At 44.0% G+C, this 21,797-nt stretch overlaps 2 protein-coding genes across 2 annotated transcripts; one reads left to right on the forward strand and one right to left on the reverse strand.

The window, feature by feature from the left end:
- The first annotated feature begins 470 nt into the window (after positions 1-470).
- On the forward strand, positions 471-15,815 carry HNF1A (HNF1 homeobox A). Its single transcript, XM_009582135.1, has 10 exons — positions 471-937; positions 7,942-8,141; positions 9,068-9,254; positions 9,555-9,793; positions 10,608-10,765; positions 12,540-12,741; positions 14,035-14,226; positions 14,506-14,627; positions 14,925-15,066; positions 15,688-15,815. The coding sequence occupies exons 1-10, from the start codon at positions 603-605 to the stop codon at positions 15,813-15,815; spliced, it is 1,905 nt and encodes a 634-aa protein (XP_009580430.1). The 5' UTR covers positions 471-602.
- Positions 15,816-18,722: 2,907 nt separating this feature from the next.
- Positions 18,723-21,571, reverse strand: LOC104071080 (chromosome unknown open reading frame, human C12orf43; the record flags this gene model as incomplete). Its single annotated transcript, XM_009582136.1, has 5 exons — positions 18,723-19,071; positions 19,449-19,539; positions 19,864-19,937; positions 20,601-20,699; positions 21,526-21,571. Coding segments are annotated over 5 exons (659 nt in total), but the record flags the coding sequence as incomplete, so codon positions are not given.
- Positions 21,572-21,797: the final 226 nt, after the last annotated feature.

Genomic DNA, 21,797 nt, shown 5'->3' on the forward strand with positions numbered 1-21,797 from the left:
CTGCCAGAGCTCTGAGCAGGCTCTGCAATCTTCCGATGGCAGCACCTTCTCCTGAACCATGCACAGCCAAACGCACCTCTTCCTTTTGGGTACTCCACCTCCTTCCTTCTTTAAGACTAATGGGGCCAGAAATAAGCCACATTTCTCCATCCTCATCTTCCTAGTTTTCTTTCCATAGCTGACTTTTCTTTTCCATGCTGCGGACCTTCTACCCCTTCATTTTACTCTCCTTCTCGCTTCTGCTTCCCTCCCTTTCCCCCTCCCCCTGCTTTCTCTCCCTCTGCACTTTGTGAACTGCTGCTGCAGTGCTGAAGTCCAAAGTTCAGTAACTTGCTAAGCACACAGATAAATATGAACCTTGGAGAATTTACATTGCTCCAATGTAAACAGATAGGCAAGGGTCCCTTTATCAGCACTGGCTCAGGACAGTCGTGGGGGGTCTGAAGTGGCTCAATTTTGTATTTTGTTTTTTTTTGGGGGGGTGTAAAGGCGGGAGGCTGTGCTGTGCCCACTCTCCTGACAGTCAGGCGTGTTACCTCAGGAACATGGTGTAGGGAAAGATAACCCAAAATTCAAATCCAAGAGACACCAGCCTGAAGACCATGGTCTCGAAGCTGAGTCATCTTCAAGTGGAGCTGCTGGGAGCGCTGCTGGAGTCGGGGCTAACCAAGGAGACCCTGATCAAGGCGCTGAGCGAAGTGGAACCCTATGTACTCCAGAGTGAAAGTCAGCGCGCTATCAATGCCCTCCAGACAGAGAAAGGGGAACCCTGTCCCGACATCCCCAACCTCCCCAACGGAATGGGGGAGTCCAGGTTATCGGAAGATGAAACCTCTGATGACGGGGAAGAATTTACCCCTCCAATAATGAAGGAGCTGGAAAATTTGAGCCCTGAGGAGGCTGCTCACCAGAAGGCTGTGGTGGAAAGACTATTACAGTAAGGACAGATTTGCTGCTCCTCTTTGCTGCTTTCTTGCACAAAAACTTTCTGCCATTCTTTCCTCTAAACCTCCCTTCCTCTCCCCTTCCACTCAGTGTCCCTGGTATTCACAGTTGATCCAGCTGCACAGAGGCAGTCTTCATCCATGCCAGGACTAGCAGCCCCAAATTCTTTATAAATGCTCAGACTTTCCTTTCATCTCACATAAAATGCATGAAGGGAGCCATGGAGCCTGATTATATATTTGAAGTGCCTATATCATCAGGCTTCAGAACAGTCCGAGGCCTGTATAACTTGCATCTCCCTGACTGAATGTTGGGATTTAAATTTTTAACAGGATTCACAATTTCAGTGATTGGGGGGGGTGGGGTGGGGGGGAAGAAAGAAATCTGGTCACTCTTAAATGGTGCTATATTTGCCTGACGATGTATGGTAAAGTGAAGTTGTAATGTTTCCCTGCTATATTTAAGGAGATTAATATTGTTAATTTTACTGGATAAATTTGCTATAGATTATTGGTCAAAGGCAAACCAAGAGAACTTGTTCTTGTCATTCTTGTGAGTGCAAAGTTGTCCTGACTTCAGAGGGAATTTTTCTTGTAGAAAGAACACACCAAATACATGCAGAGGTTAAAACCTGGGCAGAACACTCTATTCTACCATCCACTGCCTGTCATGACTACAAAGTACATATGCAGCAACGATTACAGGTTTTACTGCCACACAAATTTGCCTTTGCATACAAGCATTTTTGAAATCAAAAGACAGGAAGAGTTCCCCCAAACCAACAAGCCTCATTACAGACTCAGAGAAACATTCACCAGGATTCCCATTTGGGATTCTTGCTGGGATACAATTCCCATGGATCAGGTCCATCCAACCTATCTATCACAACAGAAGCAGAATTTTGCCCGTCTGTTTTGGGGGTATTTTGAAACGACAAGCTGATAGAAGACAAAAAGACGCAGCAACATCCTGCACTTAAAATCTTCACTAAAACTAAAACCCATCTAGAGAATTTCTCAGGCTTTCTGATCACTCCCTTTCATGTGCGAAGGAAATTATCATAAAATGTAACAACAAGAAGCAAACATCAAATCCCACCACAAAAGGCCAGAGCTAGAAAAACAGCATGACAAGAGTTAGCATTCACTGTAAATACTTAGGAGAAGAAAGCTCCCTGGCAGATTGGGAGTTGATGACTCTGCAGTACCCACCAAAGGAAAATTCACTGGATCAGCTCTTACCTGGGTGGGGAAAACATTCCCAACAATTCAGCCTTCTTTTTGGCCCAGTACATCTCTCATCTCTTCCCCACTTCCAGCTCTGTTGCATTTTTTAGCCTCCTCTGTTCCCTTTGCCTCTTTCCCATTCTTTTTACATATTTCCCTTCTCTCCTCACTTTTGTCTCTGCTGCTATTCCTCCCATTTTGTTGTCATCTTGGCTAATTCCCTCTCTCTCCCCCTTCCACTCTTCTTCTTCCCTTCATCCTTGTCTCCTTCTCATCTTCCTGAGTCTGCGTACAGGTCTTGGGGTAGTTTGAGCCCAGTGGCACCGGGCGGGCCCTGGCTAGTTACTAATTATCCAATGGCTTTATTATTTCTCTTTTGTCTTATAAATTTATAGATGAAAAGACCCTGATAAGCTTTTTGATCATTAACTTCTGATGGTTTATCAGGTATCTCTCCACAAAGGAAGCCATGGAAGTTGAAGAAGAGCACCCTGGCTTTGTTCCGTTTTCTGTAATGAATGGGTGAAGCAGGACTGAAGTGCCATCCGCTGTGATTAAGAGCAGACACACAGATGGAGGCAATTCCTTCCTGCCACCCTTCAGCATGAATTCTGGTTTCTGAGCCTCCCTGCCTTTCTAGGTGCTTGCTGCCAGTCTTTCCTGTGCTTACGACCAGCCCCGGAACAAGTCCTATCTCTCTTGCAAACCTGTGATACTAATGCTTTCCGATGAACGTCTCTCTCTAGACAGTCAGTTGAGCAGCATTCCCATTTAACAAATGGGAACTGAGGTACAGAGAGATTCTGTGACCTACCTAAAACCCTAAGACAGTGCAGAGAGGACAGGGCAAGAACAAGTATCTCCTGAGCCTCATACTGGGTCTTAATTGCAAAGCTTTATTCTGAAACTTCAGAGTTTTCTTTCATCAGTCCCCCATATCGCAGGATAGAGCAATTCACTTCTGCTGTTGAGGACCAGCATGAGGGGACCAGAAGCCTCAGTTTCAGCAAAAATTATGAGTATACTTATGGAGGAATATAATAGAACAAAATTAGTCAAGGTACAGTTAAAAGAGTAGGAAGTCTGTATTGACACGTTTCAAATTTCTGTTCAAAGATAAAAAAACAATTGTACGTCTGAGAATCTATTCAAAGCATCTGAACCAGTATCAGGGTTTGATAATATGTAAGCAGTTGTTACCTACTAATAAACTTTTTTGTTTTTAAGAACAAACCTTTCCATTAATAGATGCCTAAAGGTAACGTCCTTAAAATAGTATTATAAGTATTTTAAGACAGGGTAGAACAGTCTATAATAGAAATTATTCCCAGCAATAGATAAAAGGCAGGCAAGAATCTCAATGCCCAGGGATTCCCAGCAAAACTTCAATGCTTGCAAAGCTATTTCAGTATCTACACAAGGATTTCAAATCCAGAAACGAGATGGAGGCATTTCTGCCTTTAAGCAGAAGCCTCTTTGGGCATTATTAACAATTCCTGGTCTAATACTATAGACCACATTTTAACAGAGATTGACTTGTGGGCAGCTATTACTGATACAAGAAAGTCTTTGTGGTAACTGCAGCCATTGCTTATAAAGTAGAATCAGGAAAGTGGCCATTGCTAGGCTTTCCAGGAGCTGGAAAGGAAAAAAATGGCAGCACCAAGAGACCAAGTATGTCCTCGCAGGACCACTAAAGTTGAAACCACAGTTTGGAAAGCACTAGTCAAAGCTGAGTAAAACAGGATGTAGAGAAGATACACCCACACGACTGGGTGGACCTGTGGGTATTGATTAGCTTTTGTCCCTACAGAAAAAAAATGCTAAAGGCAGTTCAGACAAAGGTTTCTCTAGTTTCTCTAGTGAGGAACTAACATTTTGTCCCTTAATCTGTCTCACTGATCTTCCATAGATCTACAGTTTGAATAAAAACATGCTTTCCATATCACTCCACACAGAAAACAAATTGCATCTATGATAAAGAATAAATAACTCAGTAGGGAGATGATGCTGTGTGCAGTAATTCCCAGATATTCCCCAGAGTAGAAAGCAAGAGAGAGGCTACCTTGGGGGAAGGGACAGATCATACTACTGCAGGTACAGCAAGTGGAGAGAAGTATAGCAACAATTCACCTGTAGGGCAAGGGGTGAAATTCCATTAGGAAAGAGAGAAATTGAGATAAGCAACAGATTTCCCCTGGAGGCAGGGATAAAAGCATGTTTTCCACGAGGAAAAAAGAAAACAAAGTTATAGTGATAAAGGTTCAGCCTTTTCCCTGTGTAAGCAGGGTCTTAGAATGGCTCTAGCTGGGGAATCTGGAGATGAAGCTGCCACACCCCTTTCATTTCCACATATAAACCAAGATGAGGCAAACCAGGCCAAGTTCAATAGAAAGGAACCCTGCCGGGATGGTCTTACCTTCCCTGCTCTCTGCCTAGCCCGGCTCCAGGCTGTGCACTGACATCAGTGAGGGTTGTCTAGCAGGCTCCAGAGGAAAGGGCCAGAGGATGGTCCTGAGTACTTCACAGCTCTGAACCTCTGTTTAAGCAAGGTCTGGTCCAAAGCAGCAATTCAGAACCCACCTCAGGGAAAGGAAGGCTTCTCTTGCCTGAAAATCCAAGAACAGGAAAGAAGGAAAGGAGAGACAGAGAGAATGAGGAAGAGGAAGGGAAAGAAAGAAACAAAGGAAAAAAAGAGAAAAGTCAGGAAGAGCGAAGGAGGGAGAAGGTCCCCTGAATGTTACATCTCCAGCTCTCTGGAATGGGTTTTCTTTAATGCTAACAACTTGATATTTACTTTCCATTTAAATTTGAGATGTTGCTATAAATTATCAACCAGCCTCTTGTTCCCTTTGAGTTTATAACTAACTACCTGGGTTACTTATTGTTCAGGTAACAAAAGGGAGGTGAAAACGCCCTTAAAAAGTGACCTCAGAACTAAGAAAATGGGAAGCTGGCATGGAGAGAGGACCCAGGCCCCTGTGGTTGAGATGAGCCAGGGAGAGGGGCTATGCTCAGATGGCAATAAGCAACTCACAGCAGGAGAGCAAGACTAGGAAGAAGGAAGTAAAAACTAACTGTGTGAGAAGGATTTGGAGACAGAAATTAGACCTTGGAGAACAAGAGAGGAATGGGGAGACAGCTTGCATCCGGGGAGAAAGGGAAGCTAAAAAAAGCAGAAAACAGGCTTGGAGATAGAAGTTCAAGGAGAACTTGAGCAAGGCAGACCCATTTTCACAGTTCTGACTCACTGAAGCAATTTAGATTTTAGTGCAACTACAAACAGGAGAACTAGGTTCAGGGTGAAATCCTACCCTCTGAGAGTCAATGACAGTCTTGCCACAAGTGAGAGAGTGAAAGTTTCAACTTACATGGTCTTAGTCAATGGTGAAGGCTCTGCAGGTGGAACCAGGTATTTGGGCAATGGTTCATGCAAGGGTTCAGCTGACCAGCTGCCATCACTTGTTCTGTGATGTAGCCTTGGGCCTAAAGGAAATTGCTGCATTGATATTACAGCCTGTGCTTTGATGACGTACAGAGTAGCTAGGATTTCATACAACTGTCCTATGAAATCATACTGTACTAAGATTCCCCTGCACTGTTTTGCCTCACAAAGCTCTCTGCTTTGTCTCAAAAGAAGAGAGAAAAATCACAGGGCTTTAACCACTGTGAGAAGAGACTCACAGACACTTCCTGCTTTATTCCTACCACAAAGAAGTGAGGATCTTGACAGGGGAGACAAAAGTGACTCATTATTGGGGTGCAGGAAGGAAATCAACATGTAACAGAAGTTTCCATCAGTGGTAACACAGTCCTTCCTCTTCCCATCTGAGCCATAACTCACATCTAAGAGACCAGAGGTTCCAAGTCGGAGCCTTTTCTCCTTTCTATAGGGACTTGTATAATGAATTCAGGCTGCAGGTGCTGGCTAGACGATCACAAATACAAAGGGAGGAGATTGGTCCTTAGTTTGGACAGCAGAAGAAAGAGGAGAGAAAAGCTTCTGTAAGTTCAGCCCAATTTGAGGCTTTTGAAAGATAAAGATGGTTAAGGGAAGAAGCTAATAAATAGAAGGCTCTATAGCAAGCATCTCATTGTAAAAGAGAAACAAATGTTCCTGTTTTAAGAAAGCAGGTTCTTCAGAAAGCTGTAACTGACACTGCTTCTGTCACACTTTAACTGCAGCGGAGCTTGCTCCTTGGACTATCCAGCCACCGGGAGAGAGGCTGCAGGGAACAGAGATAAGGGTGTTTGTACTGAGAGAACAGGTGTGGACTTTGTCCGCCTTATCACTTTGCAGCCTCCGGCAACCTCCTGAGTCAACAAAGCAATGAACAGTATGGTTGTTGCCTGTTGCTCAGACCTGTGTGTTCTTCTGACAGTTTCTGCACTATCCTAGGTACCTTCCCCCCCCCCATTGCTCCTTTGATGCTGGTGTTGGATGTGACACCAGTGTATTTCTACAGCATGCAAACCATTTCCACCAGACATTTCACATAGAAAACACAGAAGGATGCTCTTTGTTACAACTGAACCAAAAGTTTTTCTGTGGAGAGGCTCCTGCACTGTTTGGATCCAGACTGCCTGGTTTCACATTTTTCTATTTCTACTGTGATTTTCGGCTCTGGTGAAATCAATACACACAAGGAAGTCAGAGTCATGTTTTCTCTATTTTCCTTAGGAACGTTCAAGGATATTCTAATTGGAGATCCTAAAAATCAGAGATTCACATTCATTATGAAATCCTGAATCAGATTAGCTTCTCAAGTTTTGTGAGTAGGTCTCAAATAAGTCTATTCCCTCAGCTGTTGCCCCAAAGGAGGGTGGCAACAGGAGGAATTAGTAGTTTGCCTGTTGTGCATTATTGCATTTAGAAGCTTGACTGGATCTAGATGTGAATCAGTGTGTTTGAATAACACATAGCAGATGTGCAAGAACATAATCCTGGATAGTTTGGTGTATACATATGCATACATAGCTGTCACGTGACAGTATGATGAAAGCCTGTTTTCATTTCTTGAATCAGTGCAAGGCAACCCAACCTGGACCAGAATCAGGGCATCAGCTAGGTTCAGCCTAACAGCACAATGAATTTGTCTTGGAAAATTAAGTACATCTACCCCAAGCACCTATGCCTTAAAGAAAGGGGGATAAGAAGAAAAGCTATGTAGGGAAACTGAAAAAGAAGTTTGTAGTCATAAAACATCCAACTGAATACTGAAATGCAACATTACTTCTCTCTTCATTCCATTTCTCACTAGCAGCAAAAATGCTTTACATTCACATTACTTTCCAGCAGAAAGGTCCATTCCTTGCTCACGTCACTGGTCAGCACTTTCTGTCATTTACAGATGACAATTGCCTAGACAGAACAGGCCAAAACCTTGTATCTGGATAAGCAGAGACAGCAAAGACTATGGCCCTGTATTGGGAAATTCCCTTGATAACCAAAGGGTTCCCTCCTAAGGGGAGATCAAAGTGCCTATAGAGAACAGTTTAAAGGAAGCTAGTGCTACATCTTGTGCACTCCATTTCTAATACCATGCAGTTTTTACCCTGAATGCAGAGTCAAAACTGAACAAGGTACCACACTGAGGAACAGCTTTCCCTTATGCAGCCAGTTAACACTCTGGCCTCACCAAACGCAATGGTGATGACTGACGTGCAAGGTGCACCTCAGGAGGTACTAGCGCACTTCCTTGGAGTCCAGGTCTGCTGAGTGCAGGTGTTAGATCTCTCTCTCCTGAGAAGTGTTTTCTGCTCCTTCTAGAGAGGATCCGTGGCGAGTAGCAAAGATGGTGAAATCCTACCTCCAGCAGCACAACATCCCTCAGCGTGAGGTGGTGGACACTACTGGTCTGAACCAATCTCACCTCTCGCAACACCTCAACAAGGGCACTCCCATGAAGACCCAAAAAAGGGCAGCCCTCTACACCTGGTATGTCCGCAAGCAGCGAGAGGTGGCCCAGCGTAAGTATGACAACAACTGTTCTCCTATCTCAATTTCATAAAGGCCTCTGCTCTCCCTTGCTAATCCTTCCTCCCTATTTTTATCAGGGAAGAATGGAAGGAAAAACCACTTTTAGCAGGAAGGTTAGAGAAGTCTAGCTCAGTATTCAGTGGTGAGGTGAACCGAACAGTACATGGAAAAACAATCCCTCGTGAAACAGCCTGCAGTCACCTACCACACCCTCTATTTGGCTAAAGAGAAGCAAACTAATACTCTCCATTTGCAATTAGAGTTCTACACCCATCCTCAGACTAAAGCAGTGTAGTGGACAGATGACGGAGACAGAATTTCTGCCTGAGAACTACGCTTTTGCAATTTCAGCTAAAGCAACAGTTCCTCTAGCTGCAAAACGCTGCAGGCTGCTGTACTCACTGCAGAAAACCACTGTGGGCTATTACCTCATGAAAAACTACTGTGGGCTATCTCCTCATACCCTCTAAGCCCCTTCGTTACAGGCACCCACTGGAACCCATCCCTGCAGCATGCACTTCTACATTCATGAGCCTGTCTGGAATCTGTCTTTCTTAATTTCATATTGGTGGGTTGCAAGTAAAATGAGACATTTGGCCTTTGGATGGTTTTGGAAAGCAGGACTCCAGTCATGCTTACTCTAAACTCAGCTGCATTTGCTTTCATTACTCCAAGGTGGGAGCAGAGATGCAATGCATGCAAGAGAAAGGACAGGTAAATATGGTCCTGCTAGGAACATCTTACCAGTTTTAGGAGATTATGGAACTTTATTTCCACCCCATTTAGATTCAGCCCTCCATCTTGTAAGAGATATTTGCCAAGGGCAAGCTGCGTTGGGTCTGCTAGGCACCCAAATAGATGGAACAATTGGAAATGCTTCCAGAAAGCAAACTCCCTTGCCCCTTTGTGCCTGCAGAATTCACACATGCTGGCCAGGGTATCCTGACAGAGGAGCCCATGGGAGATGACCTGCCCACAAAGAAGGGAAGAAGAAACCGCTTTAAGTGGGGTCCTGCCTCACAACAGATCCTGTTCCAAGCCTATGAGAGACAGAAAAACCCCAGCAAAGAAGAGAGAGAGGCACTGGTGGAAGAGTGCAACAGGTAAAGATTGGTGTCTGGCTTTGAGGAAGAGGGTCACAGCAGGGCCTCTCTGTGATCTCGGTGTTTGCTGGCGCCTACGAGAGGCAGGCTAACAGTAGAGCAGTAGATGTCACCAGCCACGTTTGAATGAAATGCCACAACTGCGCATTCACTGTCCACAAAAGATCCGTAATGCCTCATGTCTTGCTATACCTGGCAGGATCCCTCCACACAGCGTGCCAGACCACAGCCACTTTGGGGCTGCACACTTACTCTGTCTCTTTGACTAAGCCCAGCTCTTCTTGTCCTTTCCCCCAACAGAGCAGAATGTATTCAGAGAGGTGTTTCCCCATCTCAGGCCCAGGGACTGGGCTCGAACCTGGTGACAGAGGTCAGAGTTTACAACTGGTTTGCCAATCGCAGGAAGGAGGAGGCTTTCCGGCACAAGCTGGCCATGGACACCTTCAGCGGACCACAGCCCACCTCTGCTCCTCCTCTAACTCCTCACAACTCTTCCTCCCTCCAGCCACCATCTGCTCTCTCACCCAGTAAAGTTCACGGTAAGAAACAACTAGAGGAAGATCTGAAAGAGACACCAGTGAACCTACCCAAACTCAGTCACCAAAACTACCTCTCAAGTCCAGCCCTTTAGGAGGTGAATCTATAGACAGAGAAAGCAGACTTGCTACGAGAGAAGAGCACCGGTGACAAAGAGACCATGTCTCTGAGTGAGGAGAGTGGCTAGAATAGCAAGGGTGACAAAGTTCAGTAACAAAACTTTCAGCCAAATCTCTTCACTTACTCTTTGACATCCTGCACTCCCTCACAGCTGGCAGGTAGTAATCCCCCTTTCAAGGAGTCATCCACTGGCTGCCATCACACAAGTCAGTTCTGTATCCCTTCACTCATGTGTGCCTCCTACTCTTTCCAATGCATATCAGCACCATCACACTGTGACTGAGTTTTCAGGCACCAAGAAAGGTCATTCCGCATCCAAAAAGAGCAGAGCTTTTCCAGCTTCATAGGCCAGAGCTGGTAATTGCTCTCACTCTGGGAAGAGATGATCTCACTGAGACTCTCTCCTCCCTACACCCACATCCAGAGGGGTGGTTTCTAGTGAACCCTGCTTGCTCCCTGCAGCACACACAGCTATACGTTGAAGTCAGTATTTGAGGAAGCAGTTGCACCAAGTTACAGAGGAAAGCCAGAGCAGGGAGGCGAGAATGCCTGTTCTCCTGGTTCCCCTATTACCCACCTTGTCTTTGCCTCGAACATCTAAAGGCAAGCGCCTGCAAAGGAAACTGAATTTAGCACTTGCCGAAGTTTCTCAATTTCTCATTTTTGACAACCTGTTTCCCTTCTGTTGTGATGCAGGAGTGAGGTACAACCAGCAGCCAGCCAGCGAGGCAGAGTCCTCCAGCAGCAACCACCATGGGAACAGCTCCATGGTGACCACCCAAACCATTCTGCATCAGGTTTCTCCCCCTGGACTGGAGCCCAGCCAGAACCTACTGAGCACAGACACTAAGCTGGTAAGTGATGTATACTTACATTCTGGTGACTGGAGGACGTCAAGTCCTCTGCCTGGGGTCACAACATGGACTATTCAGACTATTTTTCCTAGAACACTCTTAAAACCACCTTCTTATAGAGATATTACATAGCCACTTCGCACTGATCATGTAACATGAGCAGTCCTGAGATACATGTGCCCTCTAGACTGCTGGTGCGGGCAGGTATTACAGCATGAAAGCAAGAAGTATAGCCATTTTCTTATGATCAATCAAAACAGTTTATTCTGAAAAAACAGAGCTCAAGGTATGACGTGATCTCCTTCTTCCCAGGAAACCCTGTTCTCTCCTCCTTTCCCCAGTGAGATTCTCATCATCTCATCTCCAACTCTCATTTGAACTCTACACATCTCAAGATAGTTGATCAGACACCAATGGGATTAACAGAAGAGACCTGTACTTACTACTATCGTACCCGTAAAAATTAAGCCCAACAGCCTGTATGCAGCACATACCATTGAGACATTTACTGGATATCTAGATTGTAGCAATCTGCCTTCTCAAGGCAAATTTCCTTTTGGGATTTGACTACACCTTTTCCCACATAATTAGCAATGGAGCACTAGAACTACATGACTGATCATTTTCAGTTTGCACATGTTCCCTTGCTTACAGGGAAACAGTTGGCAGAAGTTTGCATTAGTGCATACTGGCCTGAGGCAAAGTTAAGTTCACTATAAATGAGTATGACTTAAATCTCATCAGTCACTCACTTTGCTGGCTTTCTGGTCTCTTCCTGAAGAAAAAAAGTCTTTCATGAGGTGCTGAAAATCTTCTACAGCTGTCTTCTAAAATTGATATCAAGGTGATCTGTCCCATTGTTTAACCTGTTGGTGCTTACTCTTACTTGCTTTTTGTCTGAGGGGAGGAAAAAAAAGTATAATACAAAGCATTGAACTTTATCAGCCAAATTATTAGAATTCTCTTTTGCTGTTCCACAGTACTTCAACTACAGGTCTCCAAAGGGCCTTGCAAACTCAAAACCCCATTAGAGCATAGAGACAGGTTACGTGGTTCATTTTAGATGCTGAGAAAACAGTCAAGTTATTAAATTTCTCAATGACTCAAGGACAGACTGAATCAGCAAGACACCCAAGCACAGAACAGTCCTGTTCTATCTACCAGGTACGTTTCCTCTCTAACAGCAGGGAACTGCCAGGTAATGCAGCCTGAAGAACATACTGTATGAGAAAAAGGTCTAAGGAAACTTTCCAGCAACTCCTTCAAAATCTCAATCCAAAAACTCACTGGCGACTAAAAGACACTTGCTGGGAGAAAGGGAAATTACAGGCATTTCTCAGAGGAAAAGGTGAACAAGAAAAGAGGAACTCTTGGATTCTGTGCTGGACTCTGCAGCTAAAATTACTATGTAAAATTACCCAAGCCTCTTAATTTCTCTAAGCATTGTCTTCTACCCTCAGCTGTAAAACAGAAGATAAACTTTCCCTATAGAGAATGCAGTAGGACTAATTTCATTCTTGTTTGTAAAACTGTTATGATTTCTTAAATATGAAAGAACTAAGCCAGCAAGGATTTACTCTTAGTATTTAAACAGCTGACCTTTACTAGTTAATTGATGAGCACAGGGAATCTGCAGACCAGCAAATGTGAGTCTTTCTAATTAGCAAGTGGTCAGAACAGGCAGGAAGAGGGAGAAGGACATTTATCACAGCTTTGGGACTCGCCATACTCAACCTTCTGCAGATGGCATTTTCACGGTCCTCCTTTCACACAGGTCTCAGCTCCTGGAGGAACTCTCCCTCCTGTCAGCACCCTGACTGCCTTGCACAGCCTAGAGCAAAATCCACATGCACTGAGCCAGCAAACTCAGAACCTTATCATGGCATCACTGCCGGGTGTAATGGCAATTGGAGCTGGTGAGACCTCATCCCTAGCACCAGCATTCACCAACACAGGTGCCTCCACCCTGGTGATAGGTGAGTAGTGTTCTGTAATGACTCTGCTTAACAGGATTCAGACAAAGAACTACCTGTAATTTTTAGAATTACCTGTCTCATTTTCAGAGACAAAAGTACTAAGCTGGCAGTGCTACAAACCTGGGGAAATTGTCACGAACACTAAGGATCTTCAGCAGCACTACTGACAAGTACCAATGGAATTAAGGGACTGATGTTCCTTATTCATGTTAGAATTAAGTTACACACAAACCCAGGTCTTAAGAGCAAGGGACTTTTGCAATCTATTCCTATGCCAATGTTTTGTTTTGCTGTTCTGCATCTTCCCAAATATAAATGTAATACTTCCTTAAAACTATGAAAATTGAAGCATGTTCATAGGTGCTTGAAAGACAAAACATCCTGTTCTACTTCCTGCAAAGAACAGCATATGCCTTTGGAACCCACAGCAGTAATTACTATTTTTTTAGTATTTTTCACTTTGACAGTTTTTCTGGATCTGTATGAGATTTCATTCCAAGACTGCTCTACTGCCAAAGTGCATCTCATTAGATAAAGGAAAATAAAATAAAGGAAAATCTTACACTTTCTTCCCAGGAAGAAAGAGGCCTTATTTTGTTCCATGGTGACAGCTGTGAAGTAACTTCCATTTCCTCATTTATACCCAAGATTATGATATGCATTCTAATTTTGTGCAAACAAACAGAAAAAAAATTGGCAATCTCTCACTGCTGGAGAGACTTGCTGATTTACAGGAACAGGGTCTGGACAGTCGTGGGAAATGGGTAGTAATGTGTGAAACCTTTACCTCTTTCTCACTGGTCCAAATTCCATAATTTGGCAGCCCAAGCAAAATGAGCTTAAACTCTGTTCCATGTGGCTGGACAGCTACAGCATAGTTCTCTCTGTTTCCAACAGCTTCATAAAAAAGAATAAAATGAACTGGACATGAGATGATGCTCTGAGTTTACTTCTGAGCAAGGCCTCCCCAGTGGAACTCTGCATCGGGTTATCACTAAACTGTAAAGTGACCTATGCTGGTACCCAAGCATGTACACAGGAACAAACACTGGAAGTCAGAGATGGTTTTATGGTACATGTCTGCACTGTACATTTTCCACCTCCCACTTCGTTCTCACAGGCATGAAATCTATTCATAATCACAGATACAAGCAGAACACCTGAAACGCAGGATCCGAAATCACCCTGTGACGACAGGCCTGCCATGATGACTATTTCAGACGCCCTACTGCAGAGCAGCCACACTCCTCCCATAGCCGTGTGACACTACTGTCATCAGTCCTTGTTTTTCAGGCCTGGCCTCAACCCAGCCCCAGAGTGTACCTGTAATAAACAGTATGGGGAGCAGCCTCACTACCCTGCAGCCTGTCCAGTTCTCCCAGCAACTGCACCCATCCTACCAGCAGCCCCTCATGCAGCAGGTCCAGAGCCACATCAACCAGAGCCCCTTCATGGCTACCATGGCCCAGATACAGAACCCTCACGGTAAGAACGTGAACTCATTTCCTCAAGCAAACCAAAAAATAAAGGCTCTGTTCTGGAGCATTTGCTGGGTCCTTGGGCTTGCAGCACTCTATTTTCCTCTTCTGTTATTGTTGCTTTAATTATGAAATTATTTTTCGCTTGCATTCATCTCCCTGTCCCTCCGCCCCCACTGTTTCAGAGACAGACAGCAGGTCCACATGGATGAGAAGAACAGCTTAGCGCAACTAGTCTCATGCAAAGCTCCAGCATCCACGTTATCTTGTTTTCTTTCATGCACAGCTCTCTACGGCCCCAAGTCTGAAGTGGCCCAATACACACATACAGGCCTCTTACCACAAACCATGGTGATAACAGACACAGCCAATCTCAGCGCCCTGACTAACCTGACACCAACTAAACAGGTAACAGCCTTTAGCACATGCCTTTGTTCCCCCCCCTTAGAAATGCAGCAGTCTGCAGACAGCTCCTCGCTTGTCAAAGAGTTTTCGGGTGTGTGGTCTATGCCATCCCAGCAGGATGATTTTTCTTATCTCCTCACCTTGCTGGTACCAGCTGTAATACTGGAGGCATTAGAGCAAACTCTTCACTGCATCATCAAGGAGGATTTAATCTCCTTGGAAACAGCACCTGCTCACTCTTCTCTCATGCCTGTTAGAAGGGATGTAGAAACCAGGCACTGTTAACTTTCTTTTCTCTAGGCATTCACATCTGACTCAGAGACTCACACAGAGTCTGGGATGCATACGCCAGTGTCACAGGCGCCAACGATACATTTACAGAACCAAGACACAACCATCCAGCACCTTCAGCCAGGTCCTCGCCTCACCTCAAGCCCTGCTGGTAAGAGCAGCAGCCACTATTGTCTTAAACCACGTACTGCCGTTTCTCTTGCCAACACTGTAAAACCCAGACAGAAAATGGTATCTGGGGCTCACCATTCTCTAAGAGGGCTCTACCAGTGTCTTGGGGGTGTTGAAAAGCTGGTACAACGAAAAGATTCAGAGCACTGTCTGTGCAGGCTGTGTAAGACTGTGGAAATGGGTGTGTGGTCTATGCCATCCCAGCAGGATGATCTTCTTCGGAATCTAGAGAGGAAAATAACCTTAAAAATATTGACAAAAATCAGTGTCCATGCATAGCCAGTCCTGCAGGCAGTTTTCAGGGCAGAAAAGCCCAAGACTCCCTCATGAACAGACTCCAGTTGGATCTCCCCAGTTTTAAGATAAGAACTAGGACATTAACAATCAACTAGAATCCTCAAATCTGAACTCCCTGACACGGTCAATGCTTTCAGGCTAGATTTGTACTTGAGCTAGGTAAATAATGGCACACAAAATAGAAAAAGGAGTTATGCCCCTATGCCAGGAGGTTTTAGTCATGCTGGAAACGCGAGTGTGTGCACACATGATAAGGGGACTGCAGTGAGAATTTGTACTTAACTTCTGCCTGTGCCATTGACAGTGTCCTCCAGCAGCCTGGTGCTGTACCAAAGCTCTGACGCCGCCAACAGCCACAGTCAGCTGCTGCCATCCACTCACAATGTCATTGAGACCTTCATCTCCACGCAGATGGCATCCTCCACTCAGTAATCAAGATAACTAGCTCAAGGGTGACTGCCATGACCAACCTGTCAGGTCCAACTCCAACTGTGTTTGCCATCACTGCCTTCCACGGGAAGGAAAGGCTGCTGTGCTCAGCCAACCTCCAGCCTCTATTCTCTCATACAAATCCCTGTACTGAGTACTCAGCTGCCTCCATGAGAGAAGATGTCTCAGGCTCAAGACAGAAGCCACGGAAAGATGATGTTGGCACTGCCAAAATCCACTGCCCCCCAAAAACCCAAGCAAACCCAAACCCCACAAGCCAGCCAAGAAGGAAACCCACCAAGATAGGGATCTGAAAGCAATATGGCAAAAATGCCAGGGCATGGATTGGACTTTCATTCTGCTCAGCCTTCATCAAGCTGGGCCTGTACAAACCTGCCAACACTAGACTAAGCCATGCAGGAGAGAGCAAAGCTGAGCTGCCAAAGAAGGGACACCATCTTTAAAACATTCATCTCCTTTGCTGTAAAGAAGCATGAATGGGAACTATGAGAAATAATAGTATCTTGGAGGCAAGAGTGAGAGAACCTGGTTCCTGACTGCAATGAAAATCACCAAGAAAGAGATTCAGGAATGGCTTGACACAAACCTGTCAGTATGGGATCACTGACTACAAGCTACAAATCCTTTAATTAACTACAAAAATACCAAACATTCTCAGTTAAAAATGACCTGCTCTAAAATCATGCTATCCTAGTGGAAATGGCTTGGTTATTTTTGATATAGCTCTGCTTTGTTTTAAATGCAGAAATTAAAGTTTAACAGCAGCAAGCAGATTCCAGTTCTCTGCGTTAACCATATGGGTTCTCATCTGGTGCATCTTGCTGAATAAGCTGGGGGATGGCATTCTCCACAGGTCCCTGACGCTACGCAACACCTGGGAGGTTCCCATGCTCCACAACAAGCAGTGGGTCCTTCAGTTGTTCTCTGTAAAGGTGTCAGCTTGGATTCACTTTACAGAACACGCTTCATTCTTAGCTTCCATGTAGCCTAAATTCTGTAGTTCTTGATATGCAAATAATTACCCTGGGGTCTAAGAGTCTTACTTGCAATAAGTGAAGGTTTTTACCCCTAAGGATCTACTTATATAATTCCTTTTCTAACTCTTCCTCTCTTCTCTATTTACTCTCAACCTTCACATCACTGATATGGCACTAGCCATACATGAAAAAAGCCCTAGTTAACATGTTTTTGTCATTGAGACTGAAACAGAACTATTCTTTCAACTATGAAATAGATGAAAATCCTTGAAACTATAAAGTGCTCAAGACTCTTAAAAGGTTGAGACATAAGGGAGAATTAAAAAAGAAAAAGCCCAACAGCAAACTCTTCAGCTATCATATCTGGAAATTTCAAAATTGCAGATGTCCATTACAGTTTGTATTGATATGATCTTCCTCTAGATACCATCAACCATCAGAGACTTATTTCAGTAACTAGATTCTCTGAGGAATTTTATCCTAGAATTGTTTCCTAATCTTCCATGTGCATCATTTGCAAATACATATAACTTCCAGTTAGCATAAAAATAATCATCATAAAACAAGTCAAAAGATAATTTTTAGACCACTATGCATTTGAAACCCCAGGTGCTAGCTTGGCCATAAGACAAGTAACTTCTGCTGGCACATTCAGTTAGACTACAAGCCAATTTTCTACTTAGCCTTTCCATTTTTGGGTGCCAACTGTGTTTTCTTGATTAAAAACCAGCAAGGATCTTACAGTAAGAAAGAAAACATCTTGGGTTTTCCCACGCTTAAAGAGCAGCAGTTCACTATTTCGGTTTCTCTGATCTGGCTTTCTGGTCTCCTGAATAGGGCAAGCGAGTCAGAGCTACTGATACCCAACAATCTTAAAAACAGAAGAAGAGTATTTATGCAACAACAGTTCATTTCCTGAAATACTGGACGTAAAGTATGAACGGACCAAGAGGCATACTGAAAATTACCAAAAACCACTGTATTTTAGAGAGACAAAAGTCATAATCAACCAAAATAAGGACTGAAACGCAGTGACTTTCAACTTAGGCTTAAGTCCTTCCTGTAGCACTCTCATAGCATTGATCACCAAGCAACTAAAGAGCCATCTTCAGCCATCTTTATCTCTGCTGGGAGAGCAAGAAAGCCACTGTTGTACAAAACCTGCCAAATTAAATAAGACTAATAGTGTAGTAGAATTTAATAACAACAAATGCCATAAAAAAACTACACATGAAAAAAATTTCAAAGGACACAACTTGAACAGAACTACCTATTTATAACAACCCTGAAATAAGCTTACTGCACACTCTGTTTATATGCAGAGGCCCTGGAGAGGTGCAGATTACAGAGGAATTAGTAACATGGCAGGTTTCAACAACAGATTGTTATGATGATCACAGGGAAAAAAAAGGGAGCCCTGATATCTGACAGGATGCTTTTGATAAATGAGTCTCCCACAGGCTGGAGTTATTCTTAGTAGGCATTTAGGAGGAAGCAAAGAGAAAAAGGAGTTGATCACCTGTTGCCACATAAACCAAATTCAATTCATCATATACTTTTTCCAGGACACAAGATTTGGTTTCATGATGTGAAGGAACAGACCAGGAGGGTTGCAGCTATGATGAAATCCCTCTGTCAGGCAAGCCTGTGCACAGTATTTAATCCTTTTACGCTAGATCTGCATAAGCAGCAGCATAGATAACTGCTGTGGTAGGAGAACAACGTTCCCTTCCCCAAGGGATGCCAACAACATAGGAGGTCACTTAATTAGACTGTCAGGCCGCTGAGCTTTTAGAGCAGAAGCTTTGCCAATTCATCTTCCCTTATTTGCAGCAACTCTTTTTGGTATCTTTTGTTTTTTTTCAGCATCCTTCATCCATCATAATCACCTGCCGTTTGCTGAGCAAAATCTTCATTCTCTTTTTTTCTTTTTCTTTTTCTTCTTCGCAACTCCTGGCAACACTGTGTTCTCTGTACAATTGTGGTCCTGTCTCTCATGCTGTCCATTTGCAGACACCAACCGTGGCAAATCTTTGCTGATCTGGTCACACTCTGCTGGGTCTATTATTTTCTCTTGAATATTGTACTCTCCCCTAATTTTCTTTTTCTTCTTTTTTTTCTGGCTGTGCTTTACATAACTCTGACTCTGATCCTGGCTGGATTCCTGGGACAGTGCAGGAAAAGCACTTTGCTTCAGAATGTCTGCGGCTGACACAGCAGCCTCCTGGTACTTTTGCCACTCTTGGTCACTGTCCACGTCACTGGAAAAGTAACAAAAGGAAAGGAAGTTATGTTACACTTTTGCCTTGAACTCACCCAAAGCACAAACAGCAGAGTAATCTAAGATGAGAACACCTGATAAACACCCAGTGGCTCTGGGACTCCAATACAAGTTAGCATTTAACCAGTTTGAAGGCTGAGGTGTTCTTTACACATACTAGGAAGGGAAAGAAACATTTCTAGTTCCCCGGCACTAAAAAAAGATACAAAAAAAAAATCTGCTCTAGTCAAATATAGGCGTCATAAATACACACTTCTCAAGCTCTTCAGCTTCCTATTTCCTTGCGAGAGTCCCAGCTGCCTCTGAAAAGCGGGCTGCACTAGTACTTCAGGAGCAAAGCAGCTGACAACACCTCACCTAGAGCTAGATGGCTGTCTCCTCCTTGCTGCGGGGCAAGGCTCCGATTTCCCACAGTCTCCTGGGACAGAGGAAGAGAAGAGGCGAAAACCTAAAATATGTAAAAGGAAATTTTAGCCATGATATAAATAGAGGTGAAAACAATCAACAGCAATCTCCCTAGGAAGTCTCACTGCTGTTATTGTATTGCTGTAGTGCTTGACAGCAATTATTTGGGACTATCTGAGAGGAGTTAGGGCACAGAGATCACAGCTTCAAAGTAACAGCCTTCACGGACGCTAACAGAAATTTTTCTATTGCAAATGCTTATCAGTCAGTCGGGTGTACAACTGGCAATGGACAGGATCCATCCCACTTGTCATCATTTAACTAACAGTGTCACAAAACAGCCACGATAGCTGTAACTAGAACTCACCATCACCTGCAGAGTCAGACTGTTGCACAGAACTTTGTGAAGGTCCTGATGAGTCCTTCAAGACAGTGATGAAACTAAACAGAAAACCCCAGTCATATCTTAAGCAGGTTTGTGCAAACTGAGCTAAAGTTTGGTATTTCTAGGTAACAAGACTATAGAGAGATGTTAGATAGCTTCTTACTTTTTTCTTCGTAAAGCTGTCTCACCTTCCTGCTTTCAGAGCAGACCTTGCCTTCTCTCTTTAGCAACGCATGCCACAAGAGTGACTTAAAAGCAGCGTTTCTAAAGCCAACTCTAAACACCAGGAATTCTAGTTCTCCAGCACCATATTCACACAATAAATAAAGACAGCGGCAGCCCCAACAGAGGCATACTGCCAGCACAACCCTGAATCAGGTACTGGTTTAGGTTCTAAGAATAAATGAAAGATTCTCATGCTGGCCTTTAAATGATGAAAGTGCTAAGGCACACAAATTCTACTTTTCCCTCCCCACAACCCATTCACCACAGAGGCAAATGCACAGGGAGTCTGTACCAGAAGGGCACAGCACATGGGCCAGGTTAGTTCACAGAATATCGGAAGTTTGCATTAAATACAGGAATGGAGACAAGAAAAGAAACAACTTCTCCTCCATATCCACGTTGCACTCAGATTTTGAATTTCCTGGTTTTAGCACGCAAAAGCAACAGTGTACTTGACCCATAGAACAAATTTTTTTAGTATCACTTGCCAATACCTGTCTAGCATTGCTCCCAGTTTCTTCGCAACATGTGCTCTGAACTCTGGTGTCGTCTGTAGCTCATTTCCATCCTCACCATGACCGTTCACCTCACGCCTGTTTAAAATAAGAATAACGATTATCTCTTTCAAGGCCAAACAGGAGATAAGGGACTGTAAAATCTCCTACCCTTTAGTAATCAATTCATACTTGATAGGGAAGACTGCTAAGAAAAACAGAAAATAGCTCAGTAGTAACAGTTCAGTTCCCAAGAGAGCGCTAAACATTATTTAGCCATCTCCATCATGTTAGTAACTGGATGATTTTTCTCATTTTGAAATAGCTTACAAAAGCAAACAAATTGTGTCAGGACATCCCTTATCTTGCATTTAGTTCCTGGGTATGTTGCCAGAATTAATGCAAAACCTGCCCCAGGAGAGAGGATTTTATTAAGTTGCCTGACTAAAGCCTTTGAAACTGAGCCTACAGAAATGCTGCAAACTTAGATAGGACAGCATCACCACCATTGCAAGGCTCCTAACTGAAGTGTTGTTTTCTAGCTGACGAGCACTTGCCTTTGCAATTGCAACGTTTTTTGAAGAAAAGTATTTTTTTTTATATGTAACTGTACTATTCGTTCATGGGACACTTGCAGAGTTGGGAAATTTCTGACACTCGGAACCAATGCTGTAACTGACTGCAGTAGTAAGTTTTCAACTTCTGTATTCCCCCGCTGCTAGAAGGATGAGAAACGTACTTTAAAAACCTATTAGCTTTTTAAGATTTAAGCATCATTTCAGATTGTGGTTGGACTAGTTCCTAAAACAGAATAGGCCCTTCCAGTAGGAGACATCACAAGACATTAACTGTAAGTAGCACAAATACAACATACATTAATTGTTTCTTCAGTGAAACGTAAGTCTGAAACCAGAAGCAAAAATACCTTAGGCTAGGCTGAGCAGGCTGTAACCAATCCTTTTTAAAGCCACCTGGCAAAGGAAGTAGTAAAGGCAAGTTTAAAAGAGCTGTGACCAGGACCTCTTTAATCCCCCTTCTGGCACACGTGATTTCATAGCACGAAGAATCACGCCTGAAAGACAACCCACGCCCACCTGCGGGGGCAGACAGTTGTGAGGGGAAGGGGAAACTTCCTCTCGGCCAGGCTGCAGCAGACAACCTGCCCGGGAAGGGGCTCTGGCCGCGGCAGGAGGCCGC

Source organism: Fulmarus glacialis, unplaced genomic scaffold, assembly GCF_000690835.1.
Source record: "Fulmarus glacialis isolate BGI_N327 unplaced genomic scaffold, ASM69083v1 scaffold34297, whole genome shotgun sequence".
Classification (NCBI taxonomy): Eukaryota; Metazoa; Chordata; class Aves; order Procellariiformes; family Procellariidae; genus Fulmarus; species Fulmarus glacialis.